The sequence below is a fragment of the Orcinus orca genome, chromosome 2 (assembly GCF_937001465.1).
Source record: "Orcinus orca chromosome 2, mOrcOrc1.1, whole genome shotgun sequence".
NCBI lineage: Eukaryota > Metazoa > Chordata > Mammalia > Artiodactyla > Delphinidae > Orcinus > Orcinus orca.
The window spans coordinates 93,176,867-93,195,481 of record NC_064560.1 but is presented as its reverse complement, the minus strand read 5'-3'; the positions used below and the strand labels follow the sequence as shown (position 1 = coordinate 93,195,481).

General features: G+C 35.3%; 1 protein-coding gene across 8 annotated transcripts in view; it reads right to left on the bottom strand.

The window, feature by feature from the left end:
• Positions 1 to 18,615, bottom strand: part of DENND4A (DENN domain containing 4A) — a 132,849-nt gene that overhangs the window by 24,624 nt on the left and 89,610 nt on the right. For 4 of the 8 annotated variants that reach the window (XM_033439879.2, XM_033439881.2, XM_049705877.1 and 1 more), the window contains 9 exons: positions 15,910 to 16,043; positions 13,342 to 13,477; positions 12,761 to 12,967; positions 12,539 to 12,667; positions 12,130 to 12,271; positions 11,594 to 11,725; positions 9,021 to 9,137; positions 8,276 to 8,404; positions 2,021 to 3,120 (listed from right to left, as the gene is read on the bottom strand). In XM_033439879.2, the coding sequence (XP_033295770.1) occupies positions 2,021 to 3,120; positions 8,276 to 8,404; positions 9,021 to 9,137; positions 11,594 to 11,725; positions 12,130 to 12,271; positions 12,539 to 12,667; positions 12,761 to 12,967; positions 13,342 to 13,477; positions 15,910 to 16,043 (2,226 nt within the window). The remainder of the gene's footprint in view (positions 1 to 2,020; positions 3,121 to 8,275; positions 8,405 to 9,020; positions 9,138 to 11,593; positions 11,726 to 12,129; positions 12,272 to 12,538; positions 12,668 to 12,760; positions 12,968 to 13,341; positions 13,478 to 15,909; positions 16,044 to 18,615) is intronic. The other 4 variants (XM_049705875.1, XM_033439882.2, XM_033439885.2 and 1 more) reach the window with 2 other exon arrangements.

The following is an 18,615-nucleotide window of genomic DNA, read 5'->3' as shown; positions in this document are numbered from 1 at the left end:
GCTCTTTTGAAGGTAATAGCTCTCTCTTCTTTGGCTCCTTTTTGGATTTTCTCTTTGTATTTCATTTTCATCTATTTTAACATAAGATGTCTAAGTATAGGGTGTTTTTTTGTTTTTTTTTGCATTTATTCTGCTTGACATTTGTAGATCTTCTAAATATGTGAGTGACATCTTTAATCACTTTTGGAAAATTCTTGGCAATTAGCTTTTTAAATGTTCCTTCTACCCTTTTTTTTCTTCTTCTTCTGGAACTAAATTACATCAACGTTAGGCATTTTCACTAAACCCCACATTTTTTCCTGTATTTTCCAATGTTTTTCCCCTGTCTGTACTTCAGTGTGGATATTTTCTACTAACTTCCCAACTAGTTTACTAATCTTTCTTCTCCTGTTTGTTTTTTTTTTTTGTCTTTTAAATCTAACTACTGCTTTCTTAATTTCGCATCTTTTTCAGTTCTAGAATTTCACTGGTTCTTTTCAAAAGATAATTACCTGGTGAAATTTTGCATGTTTCTAGCTTTTTTTTTCTCACCCTTTTCTCTATTTTCTTGGACATATTTTAATTACTTCAAAATATCTTGCTAATTCAAATATTTAGATCACCTGAAGGTCTGTTTCCTCCATCTGTTTTTCTTTTGTTTTTAGTTATGGTCCTTGTCTCTTAGTACAGCTTTCTTTTTTTTTTTTTAATATTTATTTATTTGGCTGCACTGGTCTTAGTTGCAGCACTTGGGATCTTTGCTGCAGTGTGCGGGATCTTTAGTTGTGGTGTGTGGGATCTTTAGTTGCAGCATGCAGGCTCTTAGTTGAGGCACGCAGGATCTAGTTCCCTGACCAGGGATGGAACCCGGGCCCCCTGCACTGGGAGTGTGGAGTCTTAACCACTGGATCACCAAGGAAGTCCCTCAGTATAGCTATTTTTAATTCAGTAATAGAATATAAAAAATTATATATAAAAAACTGTAAGGACTCCAGTTGATGTTCTGGTCCTCTGGAAAGGACACACTTTTTCCTTGTTAGAGTAAAGGCTGATTAGTTTAATCTAATCACAGACTGAGCTGAGTCCAGCCTAGGTTGCAGTTTTGGTCAGGTTCAGTCTACCTCTGTTTTGCCAATGCTCCTAAGGCATGGCTCTGCAGGAATTTGAACTAAGGGCCTGGTGTGTACACCAAAGCTTCCCTGCCCTCACTTTCGCCAGCTCCCAGCAGCTTATGAACTAAGCTATTGTATTCCCAGCACCATGAAACTGCTGAGAACTCTTATTTATCAGAGACATTCTGCTTATGTTTTCAGACTAATGTTTCATGCAGTATCAGTATTTGGAAAATGTCCTGAAGGAAAAAAGTTGTGTATCTGAGGACCCTCCAGTCTCTATTTTTATCTCTCCAGCTCTACAAGATCCCAAAAGTCCTGCTGGCACCCTCACCTCTCCACAGTCCTCTGATAAGGCAAAGCCTGGATTTGCAACCTCTTGCTCTGTGCTCAGAATAAGCAAATGCCCTCAAGGAAAAAGTAGCTATAAAACTTCAGCTCATCTCTGCAATTCTCCTCTCTCTAGAATCTTGCCCCTCTACTTTCTAGTTGTTTCAGCAGTTCTCTGATGACTTTAAACAAATACTTTCCATATTTCATCTAGCTTTTTGCTTTGGGAGGTATGCAGGTGTATCACAAGGTACTCCATCCTAACCAGAAAGAGAAATCCTATGCCTGGCTGGTAATTTTTGAAGGCAATAAATAATGAAGCTCAGTAAGCATTTTCATATGACTCTAATTTTTACTCCAGCTACAGATCACTTTCTTTCAAAACTGAACTAAAAATATAACCTTAGTTAGTGGATTCTTTCCTTTCGAAGTTATTGTTCAAGTCCAAATTCTGATACTTACAAACCTTATGCATCCCAAGAGTCCTTTCTGTAAAGCTGTATTTTAGGAGAATGGTAAAAACAGACATCTTTGCAAGTAAGATACTTTTGGTGGTGGAGGAGGGTAAAAGGAAAAGTAGAAAACACTAATAAACCTACCTTGGATGATGTGGTGTACATGGTGAATCTTGAATACCATTTGCTTGCTTTCTCTGCGACTCCTTTTCCAGCAGTGAACATACTGTTTCTTAGAACATCTAGTTTAGGTACTAGTAGTGTATCTAAATTAAATGAAGGTGATGAATGGGTTAATGCATCTTGAGATTCTTCTCTAAATGGGCAAGTAGGTGAGAAGGCTGGAGAAGACCAGAGTCTATCCCTTGGTCTGTCTTCGCTTTTTGAGTAACTTTTAGATTTGGTAAGTCTCACTGGCCCAGGAGAATTAGGAGGCAGGCTAGATCTTCTGCATGCCTTGACCAACGTTGGACTTTTCTTAGTGGTTACTTTATCATCACAGGCCCGTTGTAAATCAATGCTTGGTGTTCGACTTGTCAAAGGACTGCTCATGTTATTCATATACATCACAATTTCTTCAGCTAAATCCCGCCTAGCAGATGGTGTCGAAACGCTTTTGCTATCATCTTCCTCCTCTTCCTCCTCCTCTTTTTGCTGCTGTTCAGTCTCAGCAACCAAAAGAGAGAGGGGATCAAATCCTGTTGCAACATCAGTTTTTTCGAAAGGTTTTACTGAAAAGCTGCTATTCAAGCGTTGACTCCTCTTAGGATTTTGTGGAGCAATGTACCCCACTTTTGATCCATCTGTTTCATTGTCTAAGTCTTCTAAGTCAAAAATAACAGGAGAATCTACTTTATCTGCCAAACAACTAGAACCATCAAAAGGTGTATCATCATCACTAGATTCCTTCTCTATACTGTCTCTATTTGATCTTAAAGATGGCTTTCCAATATCAAGACTATTTGGTCTTGTGCTTTTTGAGATTACATTTGAAAGAATTTTTGCATCAGCTCCTAATTTTTCAACCATATCTCCAGGGTTTGCTTCCTGGTTAATTCTATTGAGCATAAGTCCCATTAGTACTCCTCCACTAAGATTTCGGTTTCTATTTCCCCAGGACATTTGCTGCTGCAAATTAGGCTCATTGTCACTTTTATGTCTTTTCCTGAAGCATCTACTGTGAATGTTTCCTGTTTCATTTGTATCCTCAAAAGATGATATTAAGAGCGGCTCAGACGAACTTTCTAAAAAACAAGAAAAGTGTTTTTAGCCACGAAAAATGTAATATGCAAATATAAGTTGTCTGAAATATTTAAGATACTAGTAATAAAATGATAACAGCAAGCACTCATCAAGTGCCTGCGATTTCACAGATGCTATACTAGGCACTTTACTCACATTATCTACCATAATCATTCCAATATCCTTATGGGTGGAGAAAAAACTGATAGATTACCTAGACCAAAGTTACCCAGTCCTTAAGCGAGAGAACTGGGATTCAAATCAAATATGAAGGGTATGATCTGAGATATAAGGATGCACTGCTTTTTAAAACTTGTAAGATTAATATTTACCCTTGGTATATTTAACAACAATAATAATGAATTTATGTCCATTTCACTGAACGGATTAAATAACAATGGTTATACAATTGTGGTTGTGCTAGACGACCTTAAGATTCTGAGTATTCTGCCTATAAAAACAAAACCAAAAACACTAAACCAAACCAAATAAAAGGCAGCTATGTGAGCTTTATTCATAAATAAAAATTATTTTTAAAACTCCAAATCCTGATGACTATAGATGTGGCTAAATAATTTTACCTTTGCTTTACATATTGATTCTGTTTATAACAGTCAAATGTGAATGGCCACTTTCTATTCAGAAACACTGTTCACTGTTTTTTACCAAATTACTTAGGTACCTACGCTGAAAGCAGAAATCTAGATTTTTTGATCACTTTAATTGTCCTTATGTGGGAGTCTTCTAAAGCATTAGTCTAGGTATGGTATTGTCAACTACTCTTTTTTTTAAAAAATAAATTTATTTATTTATTTATTTTTGTTTGCGTTGGGTCTTTGTTGCTGCGCGCGGGCTTTCTCTAGTTGCGGTGAGCGGGGGCTACTCTTCGTTGTGGTGCGCGGGCTTCTCACTGCGGTGGCTTCTCTTGTTGCGGAGCACGGGCTCTAGGCATGTGGGCTTCAGTAGTTGTGGCGCACAGGCTTAGTTGATCTGCGACATGTGGGATCTTCCCCGACCAGGGCTCGAACCGATGTCCCCTGCATTGGCAGGTGGATTCTTAACCACTGCACCATCAGGAAAGTCCTTCAACTACTCTTTTTACATGCTTTATCCAACAGAATTAGCTCTCTATAATGAGCCAATTCCTAAATATGTGCCTTTTTTCCTATCATATGATGTATTTGGGTAACAGGATAGGAGATAAAAGGGACTACTAGAGACCATAAAAGCCTACAAACTAACTGTTTAATAAGCATACAGCATTAACAAGGAAAACAGTAGAGCAGAGAGGTAAAGTGTCTTCTTTTTTTCTGTATCAGCTTATGATTAAGTATATAAGAAACCAAGAACATACTTTCTTCTGATATTCTGGGAAACCTGCTTAACAGGTTATATATTATCAAAGACCTGGAGCAATCTTATAATCCAAAGATGTAACTCTAGGCCTGCATTTAAATAGATGTGTTCCTTTGCAAAGTAAGAACAATGCAATGGCCTAAAGACAAATAAAGCTGGTTATCAAATTATACCAGGGGTTGGCAAACTACACTGCTGAGCCAAATCCAGCCTGTGGACTGTTTATATACAGTCTCAAATGGTTTTAACATTTTAAAAGAGCTGTAAAAATCACACACACAAAGAACAAGCAATAGAGACTTTATGTGGCCTGTAAGGCCTAAAATGTTTACACCTGGCCATTTACAGAATAGTTTGTCTGACTCTAAGTTTATATACCTGCTGAATTCCACCAGACTAGGCTGGATGCTGCGCACCTCTAATAGAGAGGCTGCAAACTATTTAACTTCCTTGGGCCTGGTGGCTCTGTGACGTAATTCTGGCAAGTGATAGTAAAGTGGTAGTTTTTGAGGGTTTCTGGGAAAACGTCTGCTTTCCTGGTAAAGGAGATAGATGTGGCTGGCACTCCCCTTGCCCATTCTTTCTGCCTTGCACAGATAGGTGGTGCCTGAAGTTGCCAGCAGCTGTATTATAATCATGGTTAGGTTCAGAGATCTGAGGTAAAGCCCCTGAACCAACATCTTGGGCAATTGTTTACCCTTGAATTTCGTGAGAAAAGAAGCCCTCAACTTGTTTAAGCCAGTGTTAAGTCATATTTTCTGAGCCTTAAAACTGAAAGAATTCTGAGCTGATTTACTAGCCCTTTTTTTAGACCTTTGAACATGCTATAATCCCTTCCTACTATACAGCCTTTACATATTGCTTCCCGCTGCTTGGAATGCTCCCTTTCAATTTTTCCTTTGGAACCCCTATCCTCATTTGTTTTCTACTCACCCTTCAGATCTAAGCTCAGAAACCATATTATCAAGGAAGGCTTTCCTGACCAATGTCCCTCGAAACCCAGGACAGGTTACATATTCTCATGGCAACTTACAGCCCTTCTTTTTTTTTTTTCCCCCCCTAATTTATTTATTTTTGGCTGCATTGCATCTTCGTTGCTGTGCGTGGGCTTTCTCTAGCTGTGGCAAGCAGGGGCTACTCTTTGCTGTGGTGTGCGGGCTTCTTATTGCGGTGGCTTCTCTTGTTGCGGAGCACGGGCTCTAGGTGCACGGGCTTCAGTAAATATCACACACACAAAGAACAAGCAATAGAGACTGTATGTGGCCTGTAAGGCCTAAAATGTTTACTACCTGGCCATTTACAGAATAGTTTGTCTGACTCTAAGTTTATATACCTGCTAAATTCCACCAGACTAGGCTGGATGCTGTGCATCTCTAACAGAGAGGCTGCAAACTATTTAACTTCCCTGGGCCTGGTGGCTCTATGACATAATTCTGGCAAGTGATAGTAAAGTGGTAGTTTTTGAGGGTTTCTGGGAAAACAAGCCAATTTTCTAAGGCATATAATAGGTTTCCTAGGTATGAACTAGAGTTGTTAGTTTATCCTTAAGATTTTTGACTCCTTTACCAGGAAAGTAGACGTTTTCCCAGAAACCCTCAAAAACTACCACTTTACTATCACTTGCCAGAATTATGTCATAGAGCCACCAGGGCACGTGGGCTCAGTAGTTGTGGTTTCCGGGCTCTAGAGAGCAGGCTCGGTAGTTGTGGCACACGGGCTTAGCTGGTCTGCGGCATGTGGGATCTTCCTGGACCAGGGCTCGAACCTGTGTCCCCTGCATTGGCAGGCGGATTCTTAACCACTGCACCACCAGGGAAGCCCTTACAGCTCTTCTTGCCAGTATTTAATATCAGGGTGTTTTTATATTTACTTGATTATTTGTTTAATGTTTTCCCAGCCCTCCCATGTACTTCTCTTTGGAGGCAGGGACCATGTTTATTTTTGTTCTTTACCATATCCTCAGTAGCACCTGGCATATGGTAGCAGGTATAGTAGGAGCTCAAAAAATAATCGCTGAATGAATATTGTCTGCTGGGAAACAACTGCAGCCAAGAGACCAACCCAGAATATAACATAGTATAATATATTATAATATGCCATGTTACAGCTAAATGTGGTAGCTGAAGGGAAAAAGTTAAAGCACACTAAAAGCAGAATTAGGCTTAAAAAAACATTTCAGAGTATGTTTTCATACTTCATACATTTCAGAGTAAATTCTCTTGTGATTGAATTCTCAGTAATTCAATATAAATTTATCAAAATGTTAAAATTCCCAAGATAACCATGAAGTAACCATAGGATGATGCTTTTATTTCAATTACCAACCAAACATTAAAACATTTCTTTGGTTATTCCACTCCCACATCTTTTAGAAGCTGTCATTTATTTATATAATGATATAAATAAAATATACATATACTGTACTGCAACACATGAAGAAACTTGAAAGGTGTTTTGAATTCTAGCAAGTACTAGTATGTAAGAAAAAAGTTACAGAAATGTAAGTATTCCTATAAATCCCACATATAGTCTTTGGTAGTAGTGATAAACCCAGAGTACTTAACAGATGGGAAAGTTTTCAAGTCAAAAATCTAGAGCAGGGGTCATCATGGGCCAGAAAGTAAATATTTTAGGCTCTGCAGGCCATACAGTCTCTGTGGCAACTCCACAGCTCTGCCAACGTAGTGCCAAGGCAGCCATAGACAATATGTAAGTGAATGAGCTGGGTGTGTGACAATCAACCTTTGTTTATGAACACTGAACTTTCATATAATTTTCAGGTGTCACAAAATATTTCTCTTCTTTTGATTTTTTACCATTTAAAAATGTAAAAAACCATCCTTAGCTTGTGGGCCTGTACAAAAACCAGGCTGCAGGCCTGGTTTGGCCCATGGGCCACAGTTTGCCTACCCCTGAGTTAGAGGCATATCTAACTATGCTGCAGAAAAACAAACATCATTGCAGCAGCAGGGCCCTTTATAGAGATATTTCAGCTTTGATAGCACAAGTCCTTCAGTGTTTGTTTAGATTATAATGATGCAGAACTGAGCTAATACAAAAAATAAAATAATGTAATTATGAAATCAGACTATTAACACTAGAAACTCTGAATCTTATGTCTGTTTATTGCTCCCCAAAACAGTCTGATGAAAAACTTGTGAGACAAGGTATTATCCCAGGTCCTAAAATGACTTTTCCATTAAGTAGCTGAGAAGTTATGGGACCTGCCAATAGTCCGACTATGCCTGAGTTTTCTCATCTTTGAAAGAGTGCTAATACCCCCTTCTCACTAATATAAGCACTGCTGTAATAATACATGAAAAATAATATATAGAAAGTGCTTTGAAAAGAAAAAATATTAGGTATTGTTATTTAAACTACCTGAAGGACTATCCTTTCGCCTCTGAAAAAACAGGAACAACACGAAGACTAAGGAACTCTATGCTTCATTTAAAAATTGGCGAGGTGTCTGGTACCCTCAGATTGATCATCTCACTTGCTCCCCACTTCCCCCTTCCCAAAACTCCCCACAGTCCAAACTCAAAAGGCAGCTTGTAGGTATGTCCCTTTACTTTGTTACAATAAAAGCTTGAACAAACTATATTATAAAATACAGAATTTAAGCTTCTAAACTATACCATGAGAGGCTGCGAAAGTATACCAAAAAACAAAAACAAAAACAAAAACAAAAAAACGAAAAATGAAAAAATCCCTTGAGAATTAAGACTTAAAAAAAAATATTCACTAGAAATACAGATACAAGTTATTCTGCACATAACAGACGAATACCATTCAACTTACCTGTGCTTTCTCCTGATGTTTTATCAGCACTGTTATTTGCAGCACTGAGGCGAACTATACTGGAAGAACTTTGATAATTGAGCTTAGGAAGACAATCAGCACTTCCCTTTGCACTCTCGCTCTCTGACACTGTAAAGATTAAAATGCAACTGTTAAGATGAAATCTATATACATCAGAGGAGCCATAAAGAGAAGTAGCTTTTAGTTCTAAATACTTCTACCGGAAAATACGTGATGAGAAAATACCGAACACCTCTATATCTATATTTGTCAATCACGAATAACTGATACCATTCATTCAAGTCCTCAAGGTGTGTATCAAACAACTAAGTACTGGTCACACATAAGGTCCATGCATACATTTTATATTTCTTCTTTGGTTGTGAAACACTGCTTTTGACGGGGGGAGGTAAGCAGGAAAAATATAAGTCACAGACCATTAATAAAAGCATTAAATAAAAATACTGTTAAGCCCCAGAAAAGAGCCACTGTTTGAAGAAATATATATTTCTACTACAAGAATAGTATTTGATTGGAGGGTGTTTTGCCACTAAGACTACAAACTTCACACATGAAGTACTTGTACATTGGAATGTTAGGTGGTGTAGAGGGCTTTTATAATGGGAGGAAATAGGAGTAACAATGGGAAAATGAAACATAAAATTAGTACTTTTATACTTAAAGTCACTCGACTTTTCTATTAATGTAAGCTCACAGTTTTATACAATATTAACTTAGTACCTACAGGAACTAGAATCACTCCCTTTCTTATCTTCTTCTTCTTGAATGTCCTCAGTAGATGTATCCCCTCTTCTAACTTCATCCTTAGACAGTGAATTATATCCAAGGTCAGACTGGCCACCTGGAAAAAGAAAAAGACAAAAAACCCTATGCTGTTTATCATCAACTTCTTTAGTAAGAAGAACTGGAATTAGAAGCAACACATTGGTGTTTAGATTTACTCATAGAAATTTTTCTGGATAACTTCCAGTTGAAAGCATTATTTTGTTAGTTCCTCCCCATCTCTATTAACATAAGAAAGGGATGATCACAAAATAATTTATTTTTAGTTTCACAATGTAGTCAACAGTAATTACGTATGTTCACACTACTATCTGGGCTCCAAAAGACACAGACAAACCACACATTCTTTATACAAGTCCATGACCTTTCTAGGTGAAGGTCTGAGATCCAGCTAAGCAACGGAGAAGAAAAATCTGCAGGGAACTCCTAACAAAACACTCACACACAGATCACTGGAGCCAAATGTCTAAATCATCTGACCAAAAAAATGGGTTTATTTAAACTTATTGATAGGTAGTTATTCTGAAAATTCAACTGAATAATTACTGAATTGCACATGAGTACAAATACATGGGAATGAGAAAAAAAACTAGTGTTAAAGCTATTAAGAAAAGCAAACTCTGCATCAATATAAGAAAACTTCTAATACACTGTTCTGTTAAAGAGGCTCTCTGTAATTTTCAGTAAATTGTTTTCACTAGATTAGCATCAAAACATAAGGTTTTGAATTCTAGTACTCTACCTTAGGAGACATGATTTTAAGTAAACCACTTAACCTTTTTGTTTGAATCTCAAGTTCCCAGATTTATAATATAAAAGGTTGTTATGATTATATGAGTATATGACTGCATTAAAAATGGTTTTATAAACTTGCAAAGAACTATCTAAAGAAATTGTATTAAGTATCATTAGGTATTTACTTTAATATCTTTGTTATAATTTTGAGTTTGGTATTTTTTCTAATCAGTTTCATCTCTATTTCCAAAGAAACTATAAATTATAAAACGTGAAGATAATCTTGATAAAATTCATGCTTTTATTATAAGGTCTACACTGCTTTAAGATGGCCTTTTTTTTTATTTTTTTGCGGTACGCGGGCCTCTCACTCTTGTGGCCTCTCCCGTTGCGGAGCACAGGCTCCGGACACGCAGGCTCAGCAGCCATGGCTCATGGGCCCAGCCGCTCCGCGGCATGTGGGATCTTCCCAGACCGGGGCACAAACCCGTGTCCCCCGCATCGGCAGGCGGATTCTTAACCACTAGCGCCACCAGGGAAGCCCCCTAAGATGGCCAGTTAAAAACAAAAGATGGATTTCTTCATTTTTAAGAGATAATGCCTAAGGATGACTACTACAACTCTGTGATTAAATTCACAATTGCATGAACAAGAAACAAAACCAGGGCTTCCCTGGTGGTGCAGTAGTTGAGAGTCCGCCTGCTGATGCAGGGAACAAGGGTTCGTGCCCCAGTCTGGGAAGATCCCACATGCCGTGGAGCGGCTGGGCCTGTGAGCCATGGCCACTGAGCCTGCGCGTCCGGAGCCTGTGCTCCACAACGGTAGAGGCCACAACAGTGAGAGGCCCGTGTACCATAAAAAAAAAAAAAAAAGAAACAAAACCAGTCAAGGTAGAACAACATATCAAAGCACGTAGCTTATATTTATTACTCTTAAAAGTATGCATAAAAGGAGACAGACCAACAATGTTAAAATTTGAGGATAGAAGCCTCCATATTTTATTATTAATGCTTAGATTTTTAAAGTTTCTGTCCATTAATAGGTAGCTCTTATACTGTATTCACAAGTCATGTCTAATTTTTATAATGTAATAATGAAATGGACAGAATTATTTAAATAATTTAGGTGTGTCAGTTTTAATAATAGAGAAAGTTTATGTACAAATCTTATATTTTAATGAAATTAAGTCATCTTTAGTGCTAGAATGTTACAAGTTTTATATATATTTAAAATTTTTCATTATAGCTTTTAATTTTAATATAGTTGAACACTCCCAAGAAGTTGCAAAAATAATACAGTACAGAAAGTTCCTGTGTACTCTTTATCCAGCTTCCCTGAATGATAATATCTTACATGAAACATGGGACACTGTTAAATCTTGGAAATTGATGTTGATATGGTATTATTAACTCAGATCAGGGATCTAAGTTTCTTTTTTTAAAATCCTAACAACATTAAAAGAACTATAATAACATGTTCATAATACAAAGAAGAACTTACCCTAAGAAAATGATATGATAAAGAGACCTGTGTACTATCCAGAGTTAATTGGATTATCATGGACTAAACACTCGAATAGTTTCTTAAACTTTCATTTCTATTCAAATAGAGAATGAATAAAATTGCATAGTTATAAAATACAATGTCATATGCCTACTATATAAAATTAAAAAGTGACAGTTACATATATCACTGAAAATTAAAATCTAAAAAAGACAGGCTAGCAAACCTAGTTTTTAAAATGTATTGTAATAAATGTATACATAAGCACACACAAACCTGTACTAGATCTATCATCAGAAGCATACACTTTGATTAAACCCGTATTAAAAGGTGCCTGCTCCACAGTGTGTGTCCCATGACCACTATCCATGCTGCCATGACTAACAGCATCCAGGTCACTGCCATCTGCTTAAGAACACAATTTGACAGCATTTTACTACTCACGGAGATACCAAAAATACATATTAGCTTGCTGCTCAAGTTAATAATCTACTAATACTGAACATGACAAGCGTCACGTAATTAGCAAAATACAACTATAACAAAGAAACCTATTGTGAATTATTAACGAATACTAAAACAAGACCACCAAAGGTTGAAAATTTAACAGTTACAACAAAATAAGTAAAATTTGGTGTTTTTTTAAATGGGAAGAACACTCTAATATTAGAATTTGCTTAATGGCAATAAAAACTAGAAAACATTCAATATTTTGAAACTAATTAAAATTTCTAAAAAGTGGAAATTGTAACTAGTCAATTAATTTTAAAGAAAAAGTACAACATATACATCCCTTAAAAACTTCTAATTACCTGAGAGAGTTGTTTGTGATAAATGTGCGTGTTTCTTTAAAGCTCTTTTGAACTGTGCTACTCCTAAAACAACGTTCCTCACTTTTGTCCAAAGAAAATAGCCACTACGACTCCTTGAAGGCCAGGTACTTTCCAAAACAGCCTATTCATTTGACAAAATAAAATAATTAGTAAAATAATTTTTATAAATGAACACCCACTGGCTTTAGAGTTAAGCTAAAGAATAAGTAGATTGTATAATCCAAAATATCAATAGAACAAAAAAAATCTTACTTCCAATTTACAAAATATATTTTAGATACTCTAAAATAAATACCAAATAATCCCTGCATCATTTATTTCTGCCATTAAACTAAGGTTGTGAAATCACAAAAGTTATACTCATTCTCCATTAAGTCAAAATAATTACCTTATTATAATAACCATACGTTATGGCATTGGGGTCAATACCAGCTTTCTGCATTTCAAACAGCACTCGAACTGCAAGCACTGGCTGATCATACTGTCCACAGAGCTGCATAAGAATGCGGTAGCACACCTGGAACACAGTAATTTCGAAAGTGTACAGAATCAAAATATCTATGTACATAAATCTGGAATAAAATAATGCATTTTAAAGGATAATTGTTACCTCATCAGGTGGATCCATCTTCTTTGACTGCATTTTTTTAAGCACATCATAGGCTGTTTTCAGAGCCCTGACTTTTGAATGACATACTTTCACATAAGCTGGGAGACAAATAAACCACAGCCCGTAACAGTGACGCAGTAGACACCTAGACCACATCTGAGGAATGGAAGAGTACCTCTTGGCAATTTTATGGGCTGATTTAATTTCCTAGAAAAAATGCAAGGATATTATTAATAAATTTGCACACTTAAGCATCCTTATCTTTAACTGAAGGCTGAGCAAGTACAACTCACATGCTTTTATAATGTTTCCCTAACAAAATCTGTCTATAATTAATATATATTCAAGTCTCTGCTTTAATCTGTATTATACAATATGTAAAATAATGTTCTAGAACAAGAGAACTGGTTAATTTTTTGAAGTCAGATTACTCTAAATTTTCTTCAGAATGCTTCAGGGAGCATAAATGATCTGCTAATAGTTATATATGGGGTACTAAAGTATATTAAGGGAGGAAGAGTGTCAAATTTATTTTTGTTCTAATACTTGATTACATGAAGAATACAAAATCATCAAAGCACCTGTTTTGTTCTTCTGAACATGGGAGAAGGGCTACTAGGACTACTTGATTTTGAAGGCAATTTGCTCTTTCGGGTTTGTAGAAATCCTTCAGGTCTCTCAAATAAATTGTTCCTAAGAACTGGAAATCCATTATAGCTGTTTTTGAAAAGAAAAAAAAAAATCTCAAGCACACATAGATGATCATACTGGTTACAAGCTAAAAAAAAATTATGACCAATAACTTATTTTAACTTATTAACTTATTTTAACTATCTTTCTCCATCAGACTATGATAATCAACAAATATTCACGCTAATGTTGCTTTTCTTACTATAATAATAAAAATGTAATAGCCAAATACAGATTCAAGTATGTATTTTAGAGGGAAAAAAGTGAAATACATTTAAATTTTGCTGAACTTGACACCAAACTCCAAAGTAACTCAAAAAAACTTTGTTAGTATTCGTGTAAATAAATAGCAAACATATCAGATAATACGGGTAAAAGGCCCACCAAATCAATACTCTTTCACACAGGACAGTTATTAATATCATTGTTTGGATTAACATATTACTGTAGAACCTTCCTCTTAAAAAATGCAAATAACATAAGTCAACCAGGACAACCTATTACATTATCATGAATGGATTTAACTGGTTAGGTAAGCTGATTCAGGGCCTCATTTATGAGAAAGAAAATTGAAGAGGTTGGAGAAGAGGAACAAAGATTAGAATAGGCAACTCTATGAGGAGGTGGGCCTAATTTGGGTGCTACAGCAGAGTGTTTGGGGCATTTAAAAGGTAGCAGCAGCTGGGAAAAAGACATGCTAAAATGACAGAAGAAGCCCCTGAGGAGAAAACTTATCCTACTTTAGAATATTCTTAAAGGCATATAAATAGTTTTAATTAAGAAGAAAACTAACTATAATAAAAGATAAACTATATCTATTATACATTATTATAGGAAAATCCAGTAGAATAAGAAAATATTAGTCATGACTGAATGTTAAGTAGGAATAAAATAGCAATGAAGTTCAGGAAAACTATGTCCCCTAAGAAAATTCACTGTATGTACATGGTGTGATAATAAGACCATTCTGTGTATCTTATGGAAACTTATTGTCTTATCATTTTATACAGACAATGCAAGTATATGAGTTACCTCCTACTAACAGGATCCACTGTGCCCATTAAAGACACTTAAGGATTTTCCAATGATGGGTATGATTACACCAAAATTATATTAGTAGTCTCAAGGAAAAAAAAATGACTTAGATTCTTTAAAAAATGGGAACTTTTTAAGCTAAGTAATTTTCTTATTAAAGGACTAAATCTAAAGGTAAATTTTAAATTAAAAAGTTAAAACCAAACCACAAAAAGAAAAACAAACTATATTAGTGAAATATACCAAAAGAAGTCTTAGAAGTGTATAATGTACGAAAGCGATAAAAGAAATGAGATCTTGTTTAGAAAGAAAAAGAAGAAAGAGAAATTATGAGAAATATTTTAAATGTCTTTGAGAAAAGGCAGACTTCTAAAAATTGACATGAGCAATATATAAAAATTAAGGGTAGGAATCAGGTGGCTTATGAAGTAATCAACATTCACAAACATCTGTTACACTACTTTTTCATCTGTAAAAAGAAGAATTCAATCCAAGTTATAAATAAGGATGTCCTGAAAAATCCCTTTTCAATGAAAATAACAAACTGTGACTTAATGAATAATAGATGTGAAATGGTTTTAGAATCTTTAAATAAGAAATTATTATTGGAGAATTTAAAAAATCTAAAAAGAAATGCCATTTTAATGGTATACTAGAAACTACCTCTAGTTATAACAAATGTTATATATATGTGTGTATGTATATAAATACATATCTAGATATATAGATGTATAATAAATCTACCTCTATCATAACCCTATCACTGTGCTCAGAGTTTTTCTCTTTCCCACTAGACTTGAAAACGAGACCAGTGGATCATTCAAGTCTATACCAAGCACTTAGCACAGTACCTGAGCCAATTTCCTAAATTAACAATGACCAATCCCAATAGTTCTGAATTTCCTTGACTTTATAAAACTCATGGAAAAATTAAAAGCCTAAAAAAATCACATCATCCAAATCAAGGCCACAGATATCGACTCTAAATTAGATTCAATCCTTTTTTAAAGAATTGAAGTATAGTTGATAATCCTTTTGTAAACCAAGGTTACATTAACCAGCCTGTGTTGGGGGAGGGGATGAAAGTGAGGAAACCAGCCTTAGGGAGAAACAAAAATAAAAATTCTGTAATAAAAGTGCTGCATTTTGGTGGGGTGGGCCCTAACTTCTTAATCAACATTTATGAGAATATATACTTATGCAGATATAGAGAGCTTCTTAAGTCTATAGAATGCAAAATTATATATTTTTTCTTTTTATACCTCAAAACTTAGTAATGGATGTGGGATAAGCTTGCTTACCACCTAAAAATTAGGGATCTGTAAAGTTTGGATTTTTGAAAATACCACAGTCCTTAGAAAGCTACGTCACAGATGATGGATTGCTTCTCTCTTTCAATCTCAAACATTCTGCCTCTTGAATACCTGTACTGTAAAGGGGGTTCTTCACCATTGGGTAGATGGGGAATCTCAGGTGGTGTTACAAAAACAGTATGTTCACTTTTGAAAGATTCATCCAGTTCTATAAGTCGCACTTCACCACTCTTGTCCATATCCACCTGAAGGAGTTTAAAAAACATACATTAAAAAAATACATTCGCCAGACAAGTGTTTGACTATAGGGGAATGGTTAAATAAAACATTTACACAACTGGATACTAAGGAACTATTTTTTTAAAAAAAAAGAATGAGCAAGTCCTCTACGTAGCACTATATAAAGCTCTCCAGGATAATTAAGTGAAAATAATAAGATTCAGGACATTGTATACTATCTTTTAAGTAAGAAAGAGGGAAAATTTTTTTTTAATTAAAAAAAAGAAAGAGGGAAAAATAAGAACACATATTCATTTTTTGCTTGTAGTCACATAAAGAATACTTAAAAAAAAAAAAAAAAAAAAAGAGGGACTTCCCTGGCGTCCAGTGGTTACGACGCTGCGCTTCCACTGCAGGAGGTGCAGGTTCGATCCCTGGTTGGGAACTAAAATCCTGCATGCCATGCAGCAGTGCAGCCAAAAATAGGAAAAAAAAAAAAAGTAATTATCTATTTGGCTAAGAGGAGATGAAGGGAGTGGACAAGAATGGGACAGGACCAGATTTCCCAATATATACCTTTTAATGTTATTTTTGCATTTTGAATAATGAAAATTTATTCAAGAAATACTATTTAAAAATATTATTATATTAACATATAATACTATTAAAACGTACGTGTGTGTGTGTTGAGAATACTGGGTTCTGTCTTTGATTTCTACTAAATATAACGAATTTCCCTAAGTTCTTCCAGCATATGTAGAAGCACATTTGAATTAAATTCTAGTCACATCAATATTTAAAGCATTTTAGTAGTACTATTTCCCCTAGATACTCTATGGTAAGGTAATAGTCATAAAAAATAAAAACTTCATAGAATCTAAACTTCCCAAAAGGCACTCATAAACTAAAGAGCACGACATTGACATTAATTTAAACCAGATGTCAAACACAAAATGACAGATGACAAAATATAACCCACAGAACTTTTCCAGGTTAGACAGAATTAATGTCACATACCAGCCAGGAATAAATGGGAAAACAAGAATTATTAACAAGTTAAATCTTAAGATAAGGATTTAGGGCAGAGTATACCAAAAAAGGACAGGGATAGCTTTAAAGTTTTTCTAACTTTTAAGAAGAGTTGATACATTCAGAATCTTCTTATATAAATTGTTGTTTATAATTTCACAGCATTACATGCTGTAATCTCTAGTATTAAAGAATGTTTTTAATGGTGTATCCAGACATTTTAGACAACAATTAAGGCGTGTTTCAGAATTATAATTAATGGCAGGAGAAAATGTTCACAAAATAATGATAAATGAAAAAATCAGACTACTAAATAATATAAATGTGTGTGTGTGTGTATACACACACACACACAGTGTGATTCTAATTTTTTTAAGAGTGTGCCTATATCTGTTATATAGATATATTTCTGAGTGTGCACACTGTCTCTCATACACACAGATGCACATACACATCTGTTATCAAAATGTTACCTATGGGTGATGGTATTACTGGCAATTAATTTTCTTTATATTGTTATTTGCTTTCCAATTAAAAATAATGAATATTATTTTTATTTTCTTTTTAAAAATTACAAAAGTAATAAATGCTCAGAATAAAAATTTAAACAAGGCAGACTATATTGCTTTTAGAATAAGCACTTATTTCAATTCTGTTGAAGGATATCTGAAAGTTAATCAGTATAAAAGAAGGTGCCTTTCTTTTTAGCCTGTCAAAAAGACTTTTTATATGGTAAAACTAGCAATGATACAACAAATATAGTAAGTTGGATAATCACAAACCCTGCTGGTACTCCAAACTGGTACAGTCTTTTTTAGAAAGCAAGATGTGTTTAAACCTTATTCTTTCTTAGAATAAGTTCTAAGAAAAAAACCTAACATAAAAAAAAGCTATCAGTATGAAAGATGTTTTTTTTGCAGGACTGCAATAGCAATAAATTGGAAGTCATCTGCATGTCAAAAAATAGGTAAATGAATAAAGGATGATACACAGATGAAATATACAATCATTCAAAATGAAAAGAGTGAAGGTTATGCAGACTCCTGGTTGAACAAGACAAATTAAATACAACAATTTACCTTCAATCCTTCCTAAAATCTCACCAAAATGAGAGTAAGGAGATTAAAAAACAACAACAACGACAAAATGAACTGGAGAGAAGACAACAGCAGAGCTGAGTTCAAAACATTTCAGAAGCTGCAAAGTAGATTGATGAGACCTGTCAAAGCTGAAAGCCACATATCTGGCACTGGTGAGGGGATAGAGGAGAGCACCCAAATAGTCAGCCATTTTGCTCTACGGAGCACCAGAAAGGTCAGGAATGAAAACCATGATGCCCCTGAAGATGGGAGGGCAAGTGGGGTTGAATTGGGAGAATTAGTTAAATCCTGCATTTAAGAACTCCTAGATCCCTTGCCCAACCCAGTATAGTTAGGCCACTACCTCTCCCCAACATGGCATAAGACTAGGTTGGGTCTTTCTGAGTGAAGAACCAGAGGGACTTTAGACTTGAGGACACCGGGCAGAGCTGAGGAAGATGAAGAAGGTTAATAAAAACAGGTGAAGTGA